Below are 18,704 nucleotides of genomic sequence, written 5' to 3'. Positions count from 1 at the left end.
GTCTGATGGCGGAGACAGGACCACAGACTTCTCTCGTGTAGGAGAGGAGTGCACTTGAAGAGACAGGACTGGTTCTCAAAAACGTTTATGAGTAAGTAGTGTGGTAACTGCTCTGTCTCCCTCAGACTTCCCAGGTGTAAATGTGCCTCTTTTCTCTACTCTGTTCTGCCCCTAAGAAGGAAGATGGTTTGAGTGTAAGTTCTCGGTTCGCCCAGCTACCACCAGGGACCCCGATCCCTCATGTCCCCGCAGTCCACTGTCCTCTTGTTTTCCCATCTTTCTGGCCAGCTGGGACCCCCTCCCAGAGAGCGCAGTGGGGACCTTGCCACATTGCCAATGCTGTAGGCCGCTGTCCAGAGCTGGGGCGCAAATGACGGCAGCTCTGAAAGCGGCCGTGCCACCCTCTCCCACCCAGAAGTAACCAATTGTCTGTGGGGGTGTCCCAGCTAGTGCCACCTTACCCAAAACTGCCCTCACCAAGGGCATCCTTCCTCACGGAGGGCACCAGTAGAAGAAGTCGGGGTAGAAGAACGCTGGGCCCTGCGCTCAAAAGGGAGGAGGGGGAGTAAAATGGGGCGCTTACGGTGCCCTCCCTACAGGTGGGTCCCAGATAGCCGCTGGAAACACCCAAATGTTAATCACCAATTAGCACAGTTCAGGTGGAAAGGGAAACTTTATTACGTGTAAAATGGACTTAATGTGGCGGGAGCTGTGGGCTTAATTTCTTGAGATAAGATGCTTTTAAGCTAATCAGAGGGTTTGCATGCCGGGATATAAAGGCAGTTCGGTGGACTTCCTCGTGGCAGGCTCCACAGGGCCAGAGCTGGGAGGAGACCCCCACCCTGTCCTTCTGCTAGAAGAGCGGGAAAGGACGTCTGGTAAGAGAACAGCTGCGACAGGGGACACTGGGGTGAAGTGGACCTGGGTACCCCCGAGGTGTTCAGTATCTTTGCATCTTGCTTTTGTTTCCCTCCATATAAGAAATAAGAAGGTGGCTTGATGGCTCCTTTAACACCCAGGTGACAAAGGCAGGAAGACGAGGTCTGGCAGCCTGCACATCTCCGGCCTGGCTTTGGGGCTTGGGAGGAAGGCTCCTTACTGCCCTCCTTTATTGAAGACCCCCCTGGACAAAGTGGGGCCAGCTCTTGGGAGAGGGGTCAGACTTCTGAAAGAACTTCCTGAGTCGAGATAGTAGAGTCTGACAAGGGGAGAGTGGCCTGGTTCTACGTGTGGTTTTCACTTAGGGCGAGAGGGCTGTGAGGGTTTAGGAGACAAGCAGACCCGAGAGCTGGAGGGCTGGCTGTGTGAACTTTGGAGGCTCCGGGGGCGGGGGGGGGGGGGGGAATCTTGCCGAACCACATGCCTGCGCTGTCTAGCACTGGAGCCGGGCAGGGGGGCTGTCCAGGCACACGAGTCTTTGCTGCTTTCTTCTGCCTGGCTCTCTTCCTCACTGCCCCCCCGCCCCGCCCCACTCCGGCTCCTCTTAAAAACAGAACAGAAAGAAGGCTCACCTCTTGGCCAGACTCCTTGTTCCTTGTAGTTACTAACTGTAATGCCCAGCACTTCCCACCCTCCCTAACAGACACCCTGCTTCAGCCTCAGAAAAGCTCCAAACCCCAGCGCTCAGTGTCCCCAGCTTTCAGGGGCCCCGTGGCCCTGAGGTGCCAGCAGCACAGTGCCACTGGCTGTTCCCTCAGCACATTGCTTCCCCGCTCCAGGTCCTGCTCTCTCTCCGCTCAGGGAGTAACCCCTGGAAGGTGGTGACCATGAAGATCCGTCTGCTGCTGGTGTCCCTGCTCCTGGCGGTGGTGCTAGGAGACAAAGGAGAGGGTCATTCCAGGTAGGGACGAGGAGGGAGGGGCCAGCTGCAAGGAAGGGGGTTGGGAGATGACTGGGCCCTGGCTTTCAAGGGAGGCGTGAGAAAGGAAGGGATCCCGGGCCGAGAGGAGAGAAGCTCCAGGGAAAAGCTGCCAGCAGCCTGAGCGCAGAGTGAGGACAGTACATTTATGGCGAGCTACTGCTGCAGCGGGAGAGACTGTGGTTAGATCTCTGGAAGAACTTCTCAGGGACTGTGTCTGAAGCAGGTGACAGTATCTCCCTTAAACATTCATTTCTGTGTGCATTTGATCAAATTTTATAGAGGACCCCCTGGGCACGGAGCACAAGGGATACGTTTGAAGGGCGGCCCACAGCAGCCGCCTGCGCTCCTGGAGCACACGGGCCCACAGGCAGAGCAGACAAGGAACCTCCTAGGTCAGCTGCAAACTGTCCTGAGTACTTAGGAAAAGCAGAGAGTATTGGGAATGAACATAGCAGTGGGCTCAGTGTTTTGGGGACCAAGGGAGACCTATTGAAGTAAAGAGTGGGCATTCTTGGCTGCAAGGACAAGCCGTATGCTCTTCTAAATTCAGTGATGTAAATTTGAGACACAGCTCATGTGCAAGGAGAGACAGTGTCATGTAGAAGTTAAGAACATAGACCTGGGCCCAGACCACCTGGGGGTAAACCCTGGATCTGTCACCTGTGTTCTGTGCTACATTAACCCTCTCTGCACCCTGGTTTCCTCGTTCACGAAAAGGGGGCGTAGATAGTGTCTCCCTCCCAGGGGCACTGAGAGGATTAAATGAGTATACGTATTAAAAGGCTTTTAGAGGCCCTGACTCATGTATAAGAGTTCACTCTTGTTAGTATTGACTGGGAACCAAAGACCTAAATTTGGAGTGACCAGGACAAGAGAAGTCAAGGAGGGAACTCCGACTCAGTCCTTTGGGATAAGGGGGCCCTCTGATACCTCTTCGCCCAGAAACCAGAGCCACACACACTGAGGATGCAGGAAGTGGGCCCTTAAGCTGAAAATAAAGTCCAAGTGGCTTAATACACGGACAAGATGGTGTCTTCAAAAAAACTGAGTCCCAAGAAATGGGCTGGTTCGTTTTCAGATATTGGCCTCTGGCCAGAGACAGTCGTTCATGCTGGCCTTATGGTTCCTCGCACCCCCGCCCCTTCATGGAGTCCTGGTTTCTGTCCCTCTCTCCTCCCTGCCCCTCAGATTCCACACTAAGGTCAGAGGCTCCGGACCTCGAGGCCGCAGGTATGCTGAGGGGACTTTCATCAGTGACTACAGTATCGCCATGGACAAGATCCGCCAACAAGACTTTGTGAACTGGCTGCTGGCACAGAAGGGGAAGAAGAATGAGTGAGTCATTGGGCAAGCTCCTCCTGGCCCCCGTGCCTCATTCTACCCTCCTATATTCAGACCAGGTGCCATATGTGGCCAGATGCCATGTGATGTGCAACTCCAGGTGGCGCCTTTCATGTAGGCAATGACAGGGAGCTGGACAACATGGCGGCCCTGATTTGGGCAGCAGTCCAGCCTGGGGGCAGGACCAGGGCAACTTCCCAACTATTTTCTTCTAAGGGGAGGGGTCGGTGAAGACATGTAGGACGCCCCGGGGATTTCCAGGAGCGTGGGGATGAAGGCAGGAGAAGCTGAGCAGCTGCCAATGGCTTTTTGGTGGTGGCCCCTTCAGACTTTGGAAATAGAATAAACTGTCTTAGTCCTACTTCTTTCTCTTTGCCAAATCTCTCCATGCCCTTGCTGTTTGGTCAGCATGGTAGATTCTGGAAAGCTGTTCACTGGCAGCTGTAGATGAGCGGTGGGGAGGCTGAGTGAAGGAAGAGGTACCCTCTGTCCCTCCGCCCACTCCCTAATCTTTATCTTACCAGCTGGAAACACGATGTCACTCAGAGGGAGGCCCAGGCCTTAGAGCTGGCCCATCAATCTAACAGGAAGAAGGAGGCCAGGGAGCAGCAGGGGTGAGTCAGCCCACAGGGGAAGGAGGGGTGCGGGGCCTCCTGACCCACCCCCACCTCATTGTTCCCTCTCCCAGACTCCAGAGCAGGGCCAGGCCCCAGATAAGCAGCCCCTTCCACTCCGAGTTCAAAGAGGGGTCTTCACTGAACTCTTGGAGGTCAGCCTAAGCTTAAGGGAGAGGCCTGGAAGGAATGGGGGCGGGGGCCTGGGAGGAGCTGGGGGCTAGGGTTTTTAAGATTGATGACTTTGTGAGTGTGCAGGAGAGGGACAGTGAAAGAGACCTCAGGAACTGGCTTCCCCACTTCTCCCTGACACACATTGAGAAAGATATTTGTGGAACAGGGACCCTCCCGCCCATGGTCAGTCCCCTAAAATCAGGTATCCCCTCTCTGAGGGAGCTGAGAGATCTATGGCACAGATCATTGTGAAGAGGGAATGCTGCCCTGGCCGGGTAGCTCAGTTGGTTAGAGTGTTGTCCCAATACACCAAGGTTGGTTGCTGGTTCAGTCCCCTGTCAGGGCACATACAAGAATCAACGAGTTGCCCTGGCTGGTGTGGCTCAGTGTATTGCACGCTGACCTGTGGACTGAAAGGTCACCGGTTCAATTCCAGTCAGGGCACATGCCTGGGTTGTGGGCCAGGTCCCCAGTTGGGGGCATGTGAGGGGCAACCAATCGATGTTTCTCTTGCACATCGATGTTTCTCTCCCTCTCTTTCTCCTTCCTTTCTCCTCTCTAAAAATAAATTAAAAAATAAAAAAAGAATCAAACAATGTATGCATAAATAAGTGAGAACAACAAAGAGATGTTTCTCTCCCCCCTTCCTCTCTCTCTTTCTCAAATAAAAAAAAAAAATTAGTGACTATTCCCCAAATCTCTTGGGGGTTTGGGATGCATTCTGGGATCCTTGTAGAAGTGGAGGGGTTGGAGGTCTCCCACCAGAATTCTGTTTGGCTTTGCCTGTACTGAAGAGGCTGTACCCTGGCAGACAGATGGGTTGGAGTTTTAAAAGGTGAGGTAACTGAGAGGCAGCTGTGTTGACTCCCTCCCCAACCCCGAGCCCCGCCTTGGAGTCCCAGTCCCTGTATTTACTCTCTCTGGGTGGGGTCCAGGCTAAGGCAGCCTGCCTGACGCTTTCTCCTTGGCAGCTCCTTACCCAAGACGCCCAGTGATGAAGATTTGCTAAAGAACTTACTGATCCAAGAGCTGCTGGCCTGGATGGTGGACCAGATGGAGCTCTGCAGGCTCAGGTAGCAGAGTGGGGAGGCTTGGGCTGTCTTGAGTAGTGGGTATCAGCTTGACTGTTGGGGTCAGACACAGGTGCAGATCCTCACCTTTAACGTATGCTGGCAAATTCTTAGACTCTCTGGCCATCGGTGTTTTCATGAAAATTGGGGCTATTTAAATCATTTCATAGGACTGTTGTTGGTTTTAAATAAGAAAATGCAAGGAAAAAGCTGAGAGCAGTATCTGTAGAGTCATAGGAATCCAGTAATGTTGCAGCTGTTAAGACTGCACTTCTTTCTCCACTTCCTGCAAGTGAGGTGCTGCTCTCACCTCCCCTGCCCACCAGGCCGACATGCCCATTCTATTCGCGGCGTTCCCTCCATACCCTGCGCCACGCACCTTCCCAGTGATGGAACCCATATAGTTGGAGGCCTGTTGTCCTTCTCTGTAGCCACCACTGGTCTTGATGGTCCTCGAATTTACCCCACCAACTAGGGAGTCCTTCAAGCTATTATGTCCTAGAAGAAAGGGATCACTAAATACTGTGGAGAGACGCAGGCCACCTGAACGGCCTCCTGAAGGGCCAGGCGGGACGCTCATTCCACATGCAGACACAGAAGCTCAGGAACCAAAATACATCTAGACTCCAATGCTGGGAAGCTAGGGAAGGATTGAGGGAACAAATGTGGGAAGACTTCCTTCCTGTAAGAGGGTGAGAAGGGAGAGAGGAATGTGACCAGGACTACAAAGAAGAGAGTATGAGAAAAATCTCCATAGGAATGTTGGTAGCAGCCTCTGCATTTTTTGTTTTTGTTTTTTGGGTTTTTTTTTTAATCGTTTTGACTATCTCTAATTTAAAAAGTAATTTGGAGGTGGGAGCAACTGAACTATGGCTGGGAGCCAGGATAAATTTACCGGCTGACTCCAAGCTGATAACTACCCTTCTCTCTACCACTTCCCCTCCGCTCTAGACTCCCCACAGGTTTCAGTAACTGACTAAACCCAGCTCAGGACTGGACTCTGCCCTTCGCTTCTTCAGCTCCTGCCTCAGTCCCACTCCTGGGTACCCCAGAGAAGCCAAACCAATAAAGTTTAAGCTGAACTAAATCTTTGTGCTTATTGTGAATACCTATTTGAATGTCTACCGAGCACTTGCAGTATGTTGTCTCTGTGTGTACCATCCAAGGAAAAGAAGACGTGTCTTTTGCCCATCTGTTAATTCATCTACTTATTCTACAAACACGTATTGGAAACTTACCATAAGCAGGGACTGTGCTAAACACTGAGTGTACAGCATTGAGGGAAACACACGCAATCCTTGTCCTTGTGAAGGCTTTGTAGTCTAGTGATGTACACAGACATTAATCGTTAAACACACACACGCGATAATCACATAGCATGCTAGGTTACGTGAAGAAAGATGAAGTTGCTATGCGGCAGGACAGAGAAACCTTATCTAGGTGGAGCGGGGAGTCAGGAGGGCCTTTTGGAGAAAATGATATGTAAGCTAAGTGAGATTCGAAGGGTGAAAGTGGCCAAAGGATGAGCGGAACCTTGGTAAGTGTTAGCCAGTGTTATTATCACAGCAAAACGGGCAATGGGGAGAAGAGGAGAGGTAGAGGCTGGACAGGTGGGCAGGCGCAGGGCTTTCAAGGCTGCGTCTAAAGCTTTTGAAGTTTACCCTCAGTGCGAGGACAAGTCCGTGAAGGGCTTTCTTTAAGCCGGGCAATTCAGAGGGGATCTCCGTGCATTCCCAAATGATCACACTGATGACAGTAAGAGTTATACTGAAACGTATAGGCATGAACGTGGAAGGCCAGTAAACAGGTGCTTGCAGGATTCCAGGTTTACACTAGGATGATGGCCGCGGGGGGCGGGGGGGAGGGAAGTGGGCAAACTCAATCTATCCAAGGGTCAATACCTTGATCTCCCCATGTCCAAAGACTTCCCCACTTCAGCCTGCTGCCTTCTCGCAGAGCCCTGCATCCACAGAAGTACCATCGCTGCCTTGCTTGGGTCATTTTTTCCTGGAATGGCCTCCCCCTCTCCTCTTGATCTAGACATATTTTAGTAGACCAGAGTCAAACACACCTAGATTCCGATCACTTACTAGCTCTGTGCCTTAGCAAGTTAGTTTCTCTTAAGTTCAGTTTTCTAGCTGTAAAAAGAAGATTAAAAAGTATCTACCTCATAGGGTTAAAGTATTAAAATAATGTCTGGCACAAAATCAGTGGTCAATAAAAGTTAACTTTTGTTATTATTATTTATTTTTAGAGAGAGGGGAAGGGAGGGAGAAAGAGAGGGAGAGAAACATCGATTGGTAGCCTCTTGTACATGCCCTGACTGGAGACTGAACCCACAATGTAGGCATGTTACCTGACCAGGAATCAAACGGGCAACATTTCACTTTGCGGGACAATGCCCAACCAACTCAGCCACACCTGTCGGGGCTTTATTTATTTATTTTTTTAATCCCACCTGAGGACATGCTTATTGATGTTAGAGAGGAGGGAAGGAAGGGAGGGAGAGAGAAAGAAACATCGAATGGTGGCCTTTTGAACAAGCCCCAACTGGAGACTGAACCTGCAACCCAGGCATGTGCCCCAACCTGGGATAGAACCCATGATTTTTTGGTTTATGGGGTGACGCTCCAATCAACTGAGCCACATTGGCCAGGGCTAACGTTTGTCATTATTATTCACACACCTAAACCTTAGTTTAAAAACACAAGGGTATTAGTTTAAAATTAGAGAGTGGCAAGCTGGATGGCTGAAGGTCTGGGTCAGTAACATAAATGAGCAAAGTGAGAAGGGTATAAGACAATGGGAAGGATGGGGACTGTGAACATGGAAGAGACATGCTCGCCTAAAAGCATTCTGGTGCCAAACAAAACTCTTTAGAGAGCTGAATTTGCCTGAGGGCTGCCAGTTTGCCATCTCTTCCAGCTCTGACATATTTGGTTTCCTCTCCTTTTAACCCCTCGAGTCCTAAGAACATGCACCACACAATGTGGAGCACGCCTTTGTTCAGAGGATGGGCTTCTTCATGATAGAACTCATTATCTTGGGGAGGAGTTTGGATCTATATTACTGGAGTTGGGGTGTCTCTGGAGTCAGTAAATCAGAAAGGGTTATTTTAAAAATATTTTGTACAATGTTCTTGCTTTGGGGCAGGCATTGTATTCAGTCTTTCTTTTTAAATTTTTTAAATTTATTGATTTTTCTTTTGAGAGAGAGAGACCGATTTGTTTTTCCTCTCATTTATGCATTCATTGGTTGCTTCCTGTATGTGTCCTGACAGGGCTCAAACCCACAACTTTGGCGTATTCGGATGACGCTCTAGGGGTGTCCAACTTTTTGGCATCTCTGGGCCACAATGGAAGAAGAAGAGTTGTCTTGGGCCCTGCATTAAATACGCAAACGCTGATGAAAAGTGATGAGCAAAAAAAAGGTTTTAAGCAAATTTACAATTTTGTTGGGCTGCATTCCTAGCCATCCTGGGCCACAGTGCCCTGTGGACCACGGATTGGACACCCCATGCCCAGGGCTGTGCTCAGTCTTTTATAAACATCTTTTCAGCTTTTGAAGTTTTTTGTTTTTTGTTGTTCAAATTTATAAACATCACTTTAAAAAGTCGCGATCTTATTTAAAGCTTCATCACAACTGTTTAAGATAATGAAACCATAAGAGCTGTTAACTGTGCACTACGCTGCCTCTGTGAAGCAGACAATTAAAAACCTACACTCTTAGCCACCTTGCCAGAAGGCCAGTAAGTCACTTAAAGCAAGCGATGGCATCGAGGGCATTGGTGACAATCAGCATTCATGGTGTACTGTAGCAGAGTGCTTCTGAGAGCCATTGTTAAATTGCCAGCCAGGGATTTTGAGAACAGGTTGTAAAACCATTGATAGCTTGAAATCGGCCATGGTGAGAGTATTTATACCAAGGAAATCAGCAAATGCTATAAATCAGAGCTCCTCCCTTTCCACCTAGAGAGATGGCTGTTAAACATTTACTAGCACATTACTGGTCAGTGTAATCTCTCTAAAATTATGAGAACAAATGTGGCTGAATAAGGGAATGAGCATCTCTGCTTGAGGGTGGGAACAAGGTTTGTCAAGGGCCCATGCCTGTACCTAAGGGAGTATGTATGTGTGTACATTTGAGGGTATGAATAGATGAATCTGAGGTCATGGGTGTTAGTGAGGGATCAGTGTGTGCGCCTTAAGGGGTCATACAGTGTGAGTCAAAAAGTGATAAATGAAGCAGGTGTATCTAGATGGTGTCAGTGGGTACTTAAAAGACCAAGTTTTTGTGTTAGGGAGTGGTGTAGTAGGAAAATGAGGATATGAAGTCAATGTAGCCATATGAGACTAGTGTGTTTTTCACAGAAAGGGGTGCGTAGGTATATTGGAGGTCAGTGTGTATGAAGGTGGGGTCTGAAAAGGCTAGTATCTGTGAAGGGGACAAAATTTGTGTCTGAGAAAGTTTGTGTACAAGGAGGCTTATGCAATCTGAGCTTAGTGTCTGTGGGTATGTATGAGAATGAACTGAAGAATCATTATGAAACACTGAATGATTGTTTTAGGCTAGATTCTTGCATCCATTAATATTATATTCTGCCTCGAATAACATAAAAACACAAAATAACAGTGGCTTTAGCAAGATAGGACATTTCTCTTTCTTGTAAACATCCAAAGGCAAGCAGTCCGGGCGTGGTATAACAAGCCTGCTCCATGAAATCCTCAGGGACTCAAGGCTCATAGAGCTCACAGCTCCATTCTCTCTAATAGTCTTTTTAAAAAAGATTTTATTTATTGCCCTGGCCGGTAAGGCGCAATGGAATTGAGTGCTGGCCTGTGAACCAGTGTCATGGGTTCGATTTTCAGTGACGGTACATGCCTGGGTTGCAGGCCAGGTCCAGCGACATTTCAGTTTGCAGGCCGGCACTCAGTCCACTGAGCCATGACGGCCAGGGCGCCATTATCTCATAAGGCCCCAAATGGCAACTAAACATCCTGCCACCAATCTCTGCACCTATCTTCTCATCCTTCACATTCACATTGGTTTCACCTGGATCTGTATCCCAGCTCAACTCTTTCTGAACTTAGCACTAGTACATCCAAATGACAATTAACCATTTCCCCTGTGATGGCCTGCAGACCTCAATTTCCACAAGCTCAAAACTACTCTTAATTATCTCCACAACCTCAAGCTGTGGTCTCCCTGTCTCCCAATGGCACCGTCCTTGATGCCCAAGCCAGAAAACTGAACGTCCTGCTGACTTTTCCCACCCATCTTAACAATTTTATCATTTCACCTTCTTAATATCGCCTGACTTTGTCCCATTCTTTCAATCCTTATTGCCACTATCTTAGCTTTGGTCCTCATTATTTTTATAGACTTCAGAAACTGACTATTAAGGGTAGGTTACCACTACTTTTTCTACAAAAAAAAAAATTGATCTTATTGCTCACTGACTTAAGAATCCTCCATTTCTCCTTCTTTGTTAGACTCAACAATGCTATTGAAATCACCTATGGGGGTGGGGAGGGGGAGGGATCTCCTATGGAGCTTCCTAAACACACAGGTGACCAATACCACTCCAGACCTGATGAATAACAATCATAGCTAAAATTACTGATGTGCCAGGCATTGTACTAAATGGTTTGCTGTATACCTTCTGACTTAATCCTCACAACAACTTCCTAAGTAGTTGTTTTCACAACTGTGGAAACTGCAATACGGGAGATTAAGGAATTTGCCTTAAATTACTGGACCATATGTAGTAGAAGTTAAGTTACGGGGCCAGGCAATCTAATTCCAGAGCAAGGCGTTCGCCAGTTACAATCTCTGCGTGTGACTTTCACAGATAAGCTCCATTAGTACAGAATGGATTCTGGTTTACGCTCTATATGGAACCTTCGGAGCCCAGCAACCGAGTAGGCAGCCGATGAGCATTGGTGGCTGGGGTGGTAGCGAAGGGGCAATCACGGGACGATGAGAGCGTCCGAGGCGTCCACTGGGCGGGGAACACAAAGTCGCACCAAGACCGCTGGGGCTCAGCATCCGGACACCGCGTTTTCCTGATCACCCGGCTCCGCCGAGCTCGGCCACCAGCGAAAGGCCGGGCCCCAGCCCCTGGCGGTAGGAGACTGGCAGCCCCGCGGCAGGAAGTCGGCGCGTAGCTTCCGGCGCGCGAAGATGACGTGAGAACTGCGCTTCCGCGTTGGAGAGCCAGCGGCGGATCCCGGGAGGCGAAGACTGGGGGTCCCGGCAGCGGGGCGGCCCGCGGGCCCACGGCGGGGATGCACCGCCGCGGGGTGGGAGCCGGCGCGATCGCCAAGAAGAAGCTTGCCGAGGTGAGGGACAGAAGGCGGACCCACAGCCATCCCTGACCCGCGGGAGATTGAAAGTCTTTGGAGCAGAGAGCACTGTACGCTCAAATCGTCTCCCAGCAGTCTGACACGGGCTTCTCGGGTCCCTGGGAACGGAGTTTCATCAGCTTCTGGTAGATTGGAATGTCAGCATCCCCAGATCCACCAGCCCTTTCCCCCACTTCCCCAAATTTGACTACAGACGAGTCGTTTATTCTACTTCCTCATCCCTTTCCCTGAGAAGAACCAGTTATGAGAGACCCTCTGTTCAGCCGAGGCAGTACAAACGAGAGCCCCCGGCATCCGCTCTCGACTGACTCATGCTGGTCTCTTTGTCTGACAGGCCAAGTATAAGGAGCGGGGAACTGTCTTGGCTGAGGACCAGCTGGCCCAGGTGAGTCGGTTGGAAGGCTGCAGGCAGGAAGGGGAAATCCCCACAAGGCTGGACAGGACACCTTTGGTATAAACCAGACTGTTTGGATTGAACTGAAAATACGGTACTTGGCAAATCCTGATTTCTGGGCTCCTCAGATCTTTTAGGTGACTTGCTAATAATGATAATAACTAACGTCTTTGAGTGATTACATGCTCATTGCCTCCCAGGCCATGTGTCCATTTTCTTTATGTAGACTATCTTGTTCATTCATTCTATAAGGAAGGAACACTCTTCTTCCTAGTTTAAAATTGAGGACCCTGAGGTATTAAGTAATTTATCCGAGGTTACATGGGTAGTAAGTGGTAGAGCTCTTTGATTTAGGTCTTTTGGAGTTTTTAAACACCTACGAGTAACATGAAAATATTACCTAATCTGTGGCACCCACCACCACCACCATCACATCTAGGTGCACGTCAGAAGTGTGTGTGAGCAGTGGGGGTGTGGCTCATGCACAGTCTTTTTTCCTAATACTTCCCTTTTCTGTGCTTGCCCTGAGTTTACTCAGTTACTGTAGCTGGTGAAGAAGAGGACAAGGCAGTTAAACGGGGAAATAGGCCCTGGAACTGAGATAGTAGACACAGGCTGTGCTCTTCAAAAACTCACACTCATGGGCAGATGACATGCAGGAAACAACTGGAAACAATGACTATAACACTATGTAAGTTTCTAATATGTAGCAAATGAAGAGATAGTGGGCCAGAAGTGGTTACCCTTGGTGGGGTAGAAGATAGGTTTCATAAGAAGGAGTAACACAAGTAGGAGGTCAGAACCCCCCCCCTACCCCCCCCCCCCCCCCCGCCCCAGAAGACTTGTATTTAGCTCTGGAATGGAATCTGGTAGGCGCACAGCCTCTCCCCCAGGGATTCTTGGTCTGGAATTCATCCTCGCGGAGGTCCATGACTCAGAGGAAGCAAGCACTGCACACTAATTCATGGCAGGCTCTGTCTCCTATCCAGCTTTTCTGTCAGTGGTTGAAGATTTCCCACTGCATGAATGCTGCATTCCCTCATTTTTAAGATAAAAAGGATTATTACGTTTGTCTTCAATTTTGTAACAGTTTTGCTGGGAAAAAGAAGTACCACATTAGATGTGCACATTGATTGTTAGATGCATCCCGACTTGAGATCAGGAATACGTGAAGGAAAAATGGTGTATTTTAGAACTGAAGAAACATTATAGCATCTTATTTCTGCTGACAACAGGACTGTGAAGTAGAGGCAGGGATCAAAAGAAAGGGAACAGAAAACAGCATAATGGTAGGCCTGAGGACATAAGTTATTTCAGCCTTTGCCCTGCCATTTGGCCAGGGACTTATTTTTGGCATCTGGTTATCACCAATGTGGGCTGCTCCTAACTTCTCCCGTGTCCATCTTACAGATGTCGAAGCAGTTGGACATGTTCAAGACCAATCTGGAGGAATTTGCCAGCAAGCACAAGCAAGAGATCCGGAAGAATCCCGAGTTTCGGGTGCAGTTCCAAGATATGTGTGCCACAATTGGGGTGGATCCTCTGGCCTGTAAGGAGTTGTCTGTAGAAGTCTCATGTTCTCCTAGGATTCCAAAGGGGCAGAGCTACCTTGTTGTTATCTCTGCCGTTACAGGGGCATCTTCTAGAAGGGCCTGCAGGGAGCTACAGAAAGCGCTGTCTTTAGGGAGTGCCTAGCAGGACGCTGAGGGCCTAGTTTGATGGGGAAGATGGAGAGGCTGGGATGCAGCTTGAGGAGTCAGTGTCCATGATTTTCCCTTGAATGATCTACAGTGGAATTTTTTATGGCTATCTTTTCCCTTTAGCAAAAAAATACTTAGTTTTAATGGAAGCAGTATGTGATCATGCAATCAATAGAAGAAGGAAAAAAGGGAGAAAGTAGAAGTCTTCTCACTCAGTCCTATAATTGTAAAGATAAAGTACTGTTAACAGTTTAAGCTATAGCTTTCTAGACACCATCACATTTATACTTTTTTTTTCTTTTTTTACGTATATGGGATTAATGCTATAATTACAACTCTACCACCTGCATTTTTCACTCAATAAAGCATTGTCTTCAATCGATTTTTGAATGTTAGGCCTGCGTATTTCTCTTAGCTTTGTTTAGACCATATGTCCCATTATGTTTCACTGTATGCTTTGGGAAAGAAAAACTCATTTTTATAGTATCCTGAGCCAGAATCAGGAGCCAAATAGAAATGCCTTTTAGATTGCCTACCCTTTAGGACTACCTGAGCCTGTTCTTTAGCAGGAATTACCAAGAGTCAGATTGTGTTGAGGATCCTAAGTGGTAAATGGAACAGAAGGACTTTGGCTAGGCAGGGAAGACTTCCCATAGGATAGATGTTTTAATCTAGCTTTGAAAGAAGAGATGTAACTAATGAATAACCTAGCTTTGTTTTTCTTTTAGCTGGAAAAGGATTTTGGTCTGAAATGCTAGGCGTGGGAGACTTCTATTATGAGCTGGGCGTCCAGATTATCGAAGTATGCCTGGCTCTGAAGCACCGGAATGGAGGTGAGGGTGGCTAGGCTCTGTGGACTTCTCCCAAAAGGAGAAAATCTTGAAAGATTACCTTCCCCACCCTGCACTCTGCAGGCCAGTAAGGTCTTGAGAAGCACCTTAGCTCCTTTGTGCAGTTGTATTCATGGAAGGTCTCCATGGCCTGGGTAAATGGAATTACCTGAATGATTGTCTCTGTTCTCCAAAGATCTTTGGCTAGGAAGGTCTGGCCCCTAGTCATTGCAGAAAATAGTAGAGAGGTAGGAAAATAGGATATGGTGATGCCAGCTGAGTGTCGAGTGTCTGTGCTGTCCAAAATATGACCTTAAATATGGTCATCCAGTAGTGTCATCTTAATAAGCACATTAAATGGTCTGTTGAAGTTAAACTAAAACCAGTTATAAATCATTGTTTATAGCCCAGGGTAGCTCAGTTAGTTAGAGTGTTGTCCTCATACATCAGGGTTGCAGGTTTGATTTCCAGTCAGGGCATATAGAAGTGTCAACCAATGAATGTGTCAGTAAGTGGAAAAATAAGTCTCTCTCTCAAATCAATATGTAAGATTTTTAAAATACTGGTTATAAATAGACAGCATTGATGTCAATAGAATGTTGATAGGTTTTCTTTGGAAAATTTTTATTTATTGATTTTAGAGAGAGAGGAAGGGAAAGAGAAAGAAAAACACTGATTTGTTGTCCCACTTCTTTATGCGTTCATTGGTTGATTCTTGTATGTGCCCTGACTGGGGATCAAACCTGTAACCTTGGCATATAGGGATGACGCTCTAACCAACTGAGATACCTGGCTAGGACTTAGTTTTCCAAAGATGATGCTGTTTTGTTTTGTTTTTTTTGAGGGGGGGTGGTTCTTTGTCTTTTTTAGCCATAAAGGTAATCCTCCATCTGCTTTCTGTCCCCCCTCCAACAGGTCTGATAACTCTGGAGGAACTACATCAACAGGTGTTAAAAGGAAGGGGCAAATTTGCCCAGGATGTCAGCCAGTAGGTCTTAACTTCCAACCCTTTGGAGTGTGGAAAAGGCTTTAAAAATCAGTTTTCCTGCGAAAAAATTTCTCCTTATTGCTTGTATGTCTAGGATAGTTTAGGAATTATTTTTATTCTTTGTTATGATCAGAAAAAAGTTTTAGAAAACTCAAAATTCAGAGATATTATTTTAAAAAAACAACCACCACCCATTATTTCTCAACTGAGAGAATACAACTTAAGTATTTTGGCATATTTCTTTCTCAGTATTTTTTTCATGCGTACGTATTTTTGTTTGTTTGTTTTAAACATTCTTAGATCTTTGTATGTTCTTGAGATTATCTGAGGTCAAGGAGAATAGAGCAGGCACCAAGAGGCTAGGGAAGAGAGTTGGGGTCAGAATATGGGGTATAAATTAACTCCACTTTGAGAAAAGGTAAAAGAAGCTGTCAGTATGTGGGCTGGATATGTGGTCTACACATTTTGTAGGTTTTTATTTTACCCAAATTTGAGTTAGTTGTCAACTAAGAAATCAAAGTCTGGCAGTACTGGGTCTGAATTTCCAAATGGCAGTACACACCTTTGGATTGTCCCTATAAAAATAGATAAGCTTTCTCTATTTTGCCATAGTTCACATTAATCCCTATTGTCTCTTATGTTCAGCTCATTCATTCACATTTCCTGATGGACTCCTGCAGGCATGATTTTTACCTCTGTCCATTGTTGAAATGGTTTGGTTTGCCGCGTGGAGAGACTGACCTTCTCCTTGAATGTCCAAGCACCCTTTGGTGCTCTTCCACCCTCTTTTTACTGACCTGTTTGAATGTTGTGCAGCCTCTGGAGTCTTCTGCCAGGGTATCCTGCCCCGGGCAGAGCTGAAATCACACTGTTGCTAGGTCTGCTCTGCCCAGGGTCTTTAAGCAGCTCTTCCTCACCTCAGAGACGACCTGATCAGGGCCATCAAGAAACTAAAGGCACTTGGCACTGGCTTCGGCATCATCCCTGTGGGCGGCACTTACCTCATTCAGTCTGTTCCAGCTGAACTCAATATGGATCACACTGTGGTGCTGCAGCTGGCTGAGGTACTGCTGTGCCTTCTGAGTGTGTGTGTGCACATGTATGGGAGGGACATCTGGGAGGGGATTCTGGAATACCTCTGCTCTCTCAACTACTCGTTTTTTTGCTGAAACTGTCTGATGGATGCACTATTCAGACCTGTGCTTATTTAGCAGACATTTATTGAGCAGCTGCAGTGCAAAGCACTGGGCTAGGCCGTAGGCCATATAAAGGTGGGTACCACATGGTTCCTGCTCTCAAGGAGCTTACAGTCTAGTGGAGCAGACACATGCAGACAGCTAATTGTATTTCCTTGGGTAGACAGATTCTTGGACGTCTTCCTAAAACTACTTCATGGATTCTTTAAAACAAATGTTTAATCTTGTTTGCCATCCCCCCTTCCTCAGCATGCCTTAAGCATATGCTGTCCTTCCCCAAATCCTTACCACGTATTTAGGGAAGACAAGTTCACTTTCCTTAATTTGGTAATGTAGAACAAAACTAAGTAAGGGAGGGGCTTTTCTTGATTGGGGACTAGGTAGGATGAGATGGCAAGGGCTGAATGGGCTGAATATTTAAAAATTTTAGATTATGAACAGTTAAGGATTATCACCATTTTTTCCTATCAATTAATCATTCTGAATCTTCCCTTGTCACGCTCTCGAGTTCTCTGAGAAAGTCAAAATTAATATTTTAGTATCTGGGACTCTACCTTTTAAGACTGAACCACTTAACCTGTCACCTGAAAGTCACCCCTCCTTTCCTCTCCTTTCTGCTGGGACCTCTTAACGTTCTTTTTGTGTTCAGGGGCTTTCTTTGCCCACAGACCGTTCCTCCTCCTGTGTGGATAAATCAGTTGTCCCCAGGCACATGCTGGGTTCTCAGGGAAAGCACACTCAACTGACTCGATCCCCATTCTTCCTTCAGAAAAATGGCTACGTGACTGTCAGCGACATCAAAGCCAGTCTTAAATGGGAGACAGAACGAGCGCGGCAAGTGCTGGTATGTGACTTTTAGAATCAGAAAAGATGGGTCCCAGATGGGAGGAGGCGGGTGGTCAGGAACCAGAGAGACAGGAATTTCCATCTTGTCCTGCTGGCCTCTTGCCTTGAAGGCTCATGTGGTCACACTAGAAGTAACCCCAGCGTTTCTCAGAAGAGGGCACTGAGTGGTAGAACTCACAAAGGCAGGTTTCTAACCACACGTGGGCAAACCAGGCTGCTACTTCACTGGGGGATCACCTACACCCACACTCTTCCCCTGAACTGCAGAACTTGGTCAGATGGTTAATAGTTTATACTGGCAGTAACAGTTTAGAATTAAGGGAAGTATTAACTTATAATTATGTATCTGAATTATATAGTATTGCATGTGTATCTATCATTATATACTATTGCATATATAAATTTATATATACAAATTTCATGGTACTAACAAAAGACTGATGTTATTGAGAGGAAGTAGCATGGAGATGTAGGTTTTTAGTACCTTCTTCCTTATCCAGTTAACCTATGGACACGTCATCTGTAATGTTAACATATACTTGTTTAATACTGGGGAGAACCAACCTATCTCGAGCCTATTTCCAGCTGTAGGAATGGAGTTCATTCTAATAGCAATAATGTTCTTCCATTGACTTCTCCAAAAAGGTTTACCCATGTTACCCAGTATATTAACTGAAAGGCAGTGATCGCCATTTTGCTTCATGGAATCAGTGATTAGCTCAAGGACATACAGCAGGTGTTTCTGTAGCCCTACATCCCTTCCACAACAGCCCACTCTGTCTTTGCCCTTTCCCAGCAGCACAGGTCAAGGCCAAACAGATCATTCCAGTTGGGTCCTGTAAATGTGTGAAGGCACTCATGTAGATTTAAATGGAAAACCCCACTGAAGCCAGAATAGGGTCGGGGATCATCTACTTTGTCCATGGACAGTCCCCTTTCTCACTTGACGCCCTTTTCCCTCTAGGAACACCTGCTGAAGGAAGGGCTGGCCTGGCTGGACCTGCAGGCCCCAGGGGAGGCCCACTACTGGCTGCCTGCGCTCTTCACTGACCTCTACTCCCAGGAGATTACAGCTGAGGAGGCCAGAGAAGCCCTCCCCTGACTCTGGGAGTGTGGCAATGGGGACAGCAGCAGGCAGGGAGAAGAGGGAGGACCTGCTGGTGAATAAAAACTGGACAACTTTGTTTTTAAAAAAAAAAAACCACAGAAAAAATGTTCCAAGTTTTTTTCTTCCCCCAATATTCTTCACTCATTACTTTATTTCTTTTTAAAGTGCCTTCACATTGCATCTTTATTGGAGAAAACCTCATTTATCCAGTAAGGAT

The 18,704-nt window shown here is 47.3% G+C and overlaps 2 protein-coding genes across 4 annotated transcripts; both read left to right on the top strand.

The window, feature by feature from the left end:
- The first annotated feature begins 1,763 nt into the window (after nt 1-1,763).
- Nucleotides 1,764-6,107, top strand: GIP (gastric inhibitory polypeptide). Its single transcript, XM_054585371.1, has 5 exons — nt 1,764-1,840; nt 3,050-3,196; nt 3,727-3,816; nt 4,962-5,063; nt 6,012-6,107. Exons 1-5 carry the CDS (start codon nt 1,767-1,769, stop codon nt 6,034-6,036), a joined length of 438 nt encoding a protein of 145 aa, XP_054441346.1. The 5' UTR covers nt 1,764-1,766; the 3' UTR covers nt 6,037-6,107.
- A 5,141-nt stretch (nt 6,108-11,248) lies between these two features.
- Nucleotides 11,249-18,597, top strand: SNF8 (SNF8 subunit of ESCRT-II). 3 transcript variants are annotated; one of them, XM_054585360.1, is made up of 8 exons: nt 11,249-11,401; nt 11,760-11,810; nt 13,230-13,368; nt 14,248-14,352; nt 15,265-15,337; nt 16,260-16,401; nt 17,303-17,377; nt 18,344-18,596. In XM_054585360.1, exons 1-8 carry the CDS (start codon nt 11,348-11,350, stop codon nt 18,479-18,481), a joined length of 777 nt encoding a protein of 258 aa, XP_054441335.1. In that variant the 5' UTR covers nt 11,249-11,347; the 3' UTR covers nt 18,482-18,596. The 3 variants fall into 3 exon arrangements, with proteins under 3 accessions (XP_054441335.1, XP_054441336.1, XP_054441337.1); XM_054585361.1 differs by having other exon boundaries at nt 11,369-11,475; nt 18,344-18,597; XM_054585362.1 differs by lacking the exons at nt 11,249-11,401; nt 11,760-11,810 and adding an exon at nt 12,425-12,510.
- The last annotated feature ends 107 nt before the right edge of the window (nt 18,598-18,704 follow it).

Source organism: Pteronotus mesoamericanus, unplaced genomic scaffold (genome assembly GCF_021234165.1).
Source record: "Pteronotus mesoamericanus isolate MK-2021 breed Mesoamerican mustached bat unplaced genomic scaffold, CSHL_Meso_final contig_84, whole genome shotgun sequence".
Lineage (NCBI taxonomy): Eukaryota > Metazoa > Chordata > Mammalia > Chiroptera > Mormoopidae > Pteronotus > Pteronotus mesoamericanus.
This window is presented reverse-complemented; position numbering and strand designations above follow the sequence as displayed.

Coding starts and splice junctions, on each gene's coding strand:
- GIP (XM_054585371.1), top strand. CDS start 1,767: ATGAAGATCCGTCTGCTGCTGGTGTCCCTGCTCCTGGCGGTGGTGCTA. Junction 3,817..4,961: donor GAGGCCAGGGAGCAGCAGGG/GTGAGTCAGCCC, acceptor TCTCCTTGGCAG/CTCCTTACCCAAGACGCCCA. Junction 5,064..6,011: donor ATGGAGCTCTGCAGGCTCAG/GTAGCAGAGTGG, acceptor CCTCCGCTCTAG/ACTCCCCACAGGTTTCAGTA.
- SNF8 (XM_054585360.1), top strand. CDS start 11,348: ATGCACCGCCGCGGGGTGGGAGCCGGCGCGATCGCCAAGAAGAAGCTT. Junction 11,402..11,759: donor CCAAGAAGAAGCTTGCCGAG/GTGAGGGACAGA, acceptor TTTGTCTGACAG/GCCAAGTATAAGGAGCGGGG. Junction 13,369..14,247: donor TGGGGTGGATCCTCTGGCCT/GTAAGGAGTTGT, acceptor TTTTTCTTTTAG/CTGGAAAAGGATTTTGGTCT.